Source organism: Plectropomus leopardus, unplaced genomic scaffold (genome assembly GCF_008729295.1).
Source record: "Plectropomus leopardus isolate mb unplaced genomic scaffold, YSFRI_Pleo_2.0 unplaced_scaffold50866, whole genome shotgun sequence".
In the NCBI taxonomy this organism is placed as follows: domain Eukaryota; kingdom Metazoa; phylum Chordata; class Actinopteri; order Perciformes; family Serranidae; genus Plectropomus; species Plectropomus leopardus.
The window spans coordinates 1-912 of record NW_024655840.1 but is presented as its reverse complement, the minus strand read 5'-3'; the positions used below and the strand labels follow the sequence as shown (position 1 = coordinate 912).

Here is a 912-nt window from a genome sequence, read left to right as displayed (position 1 = left end):
ATAATATTTATTTACTTATTTAATTTCAGGGGTTGTTTTGGGGCAATTTATTCTCATAATATCAGTATTTAAAAATCCAGTGATGTATTTCACCTCTGAGTCGTCATAATGACTCTGTGATTTGTTATGGTATTTAATTATGATCAGATTACGGTTTGAGAACAGTGAGATCGCTGATGTCTGATGATCTGTTTTTTAAAGAAAAGTGTCGGTTTCTTTCTGAAGTTGATGCTGATGATGTCTGATCACTTCCTGTCTCCGTCCTCTCTGACAGTGAACTACACCCGTCCCGTCATCATCCTCGGCCCCATGAAGGATCGGATCAACGACGACCTGATCTCAGAGTTCCCCGACAAATTCGGATCCTGCGTCCCCCGTGAGTCCACGCAGATGGCGGCCCATATTAAAGTGAAATAAAAACCCGTTCGTACAGACGTTAAAGCTTCTCCTCCTCCTCGTGTCTCAGATACCACCCGACCGAAACGGGACTACGAGGTGGACGGCCGAGACTATCACTTCGTGGTGTCCAGAGAGCAGATGGAGAAGGACATCCAGGACCACAAGTTCATCGAGGCGGGACAGTACAACAACCACCTGTATGGAACCAGCGTCCAGTCGGTCCGAGAGGTGGCTGAGAAGGTACCGACTCCCGGGTTCAGTCAGCAGCTCGTCTCCACACGCAGTTTACACTCAGATAACGCTCAGTCTGCTCGGGCCGACACAAAAAACACGTCTTTAAATTCACCCTGAAGGACTGTTGGGCATATTTACGATTGTAGAGATCTTCAGTGATTTAACAAACATGGAGGGAAAACGTACGTTTCTGTAAAAAAAAAAAAAAAGTGTCACTATATTTTATTTAATTTTTTTTAAGAAATGAAAAATGGCCAAATTTTCCTTAAAAAAAAAACT

The 912-nt window shown here is 43.5% G+C and overlaps 1 protein-coding gene across 1 annotated transcript; it reads left to right on the top strand.

The window, feature by feature from the left end:
• Window positions 1–113: 113 nt before the first annotated feature.
• Window positions 114–639, top strand: LOC121939569 (discs large homolog 1-like protein; the record flags this gene model as incomplete). Its single annotated transcript, XM_042482576.1, has 2 exons — window positions 114–376; window positions 467–639. Coding segments are annotated over exons 1-2 (366 nt in total), but the record flags the coding sequence as incomplete, so codon positions are not given.
• Between the last annotated feature and the right edge of the window lie 273 nt (window positions 640–912).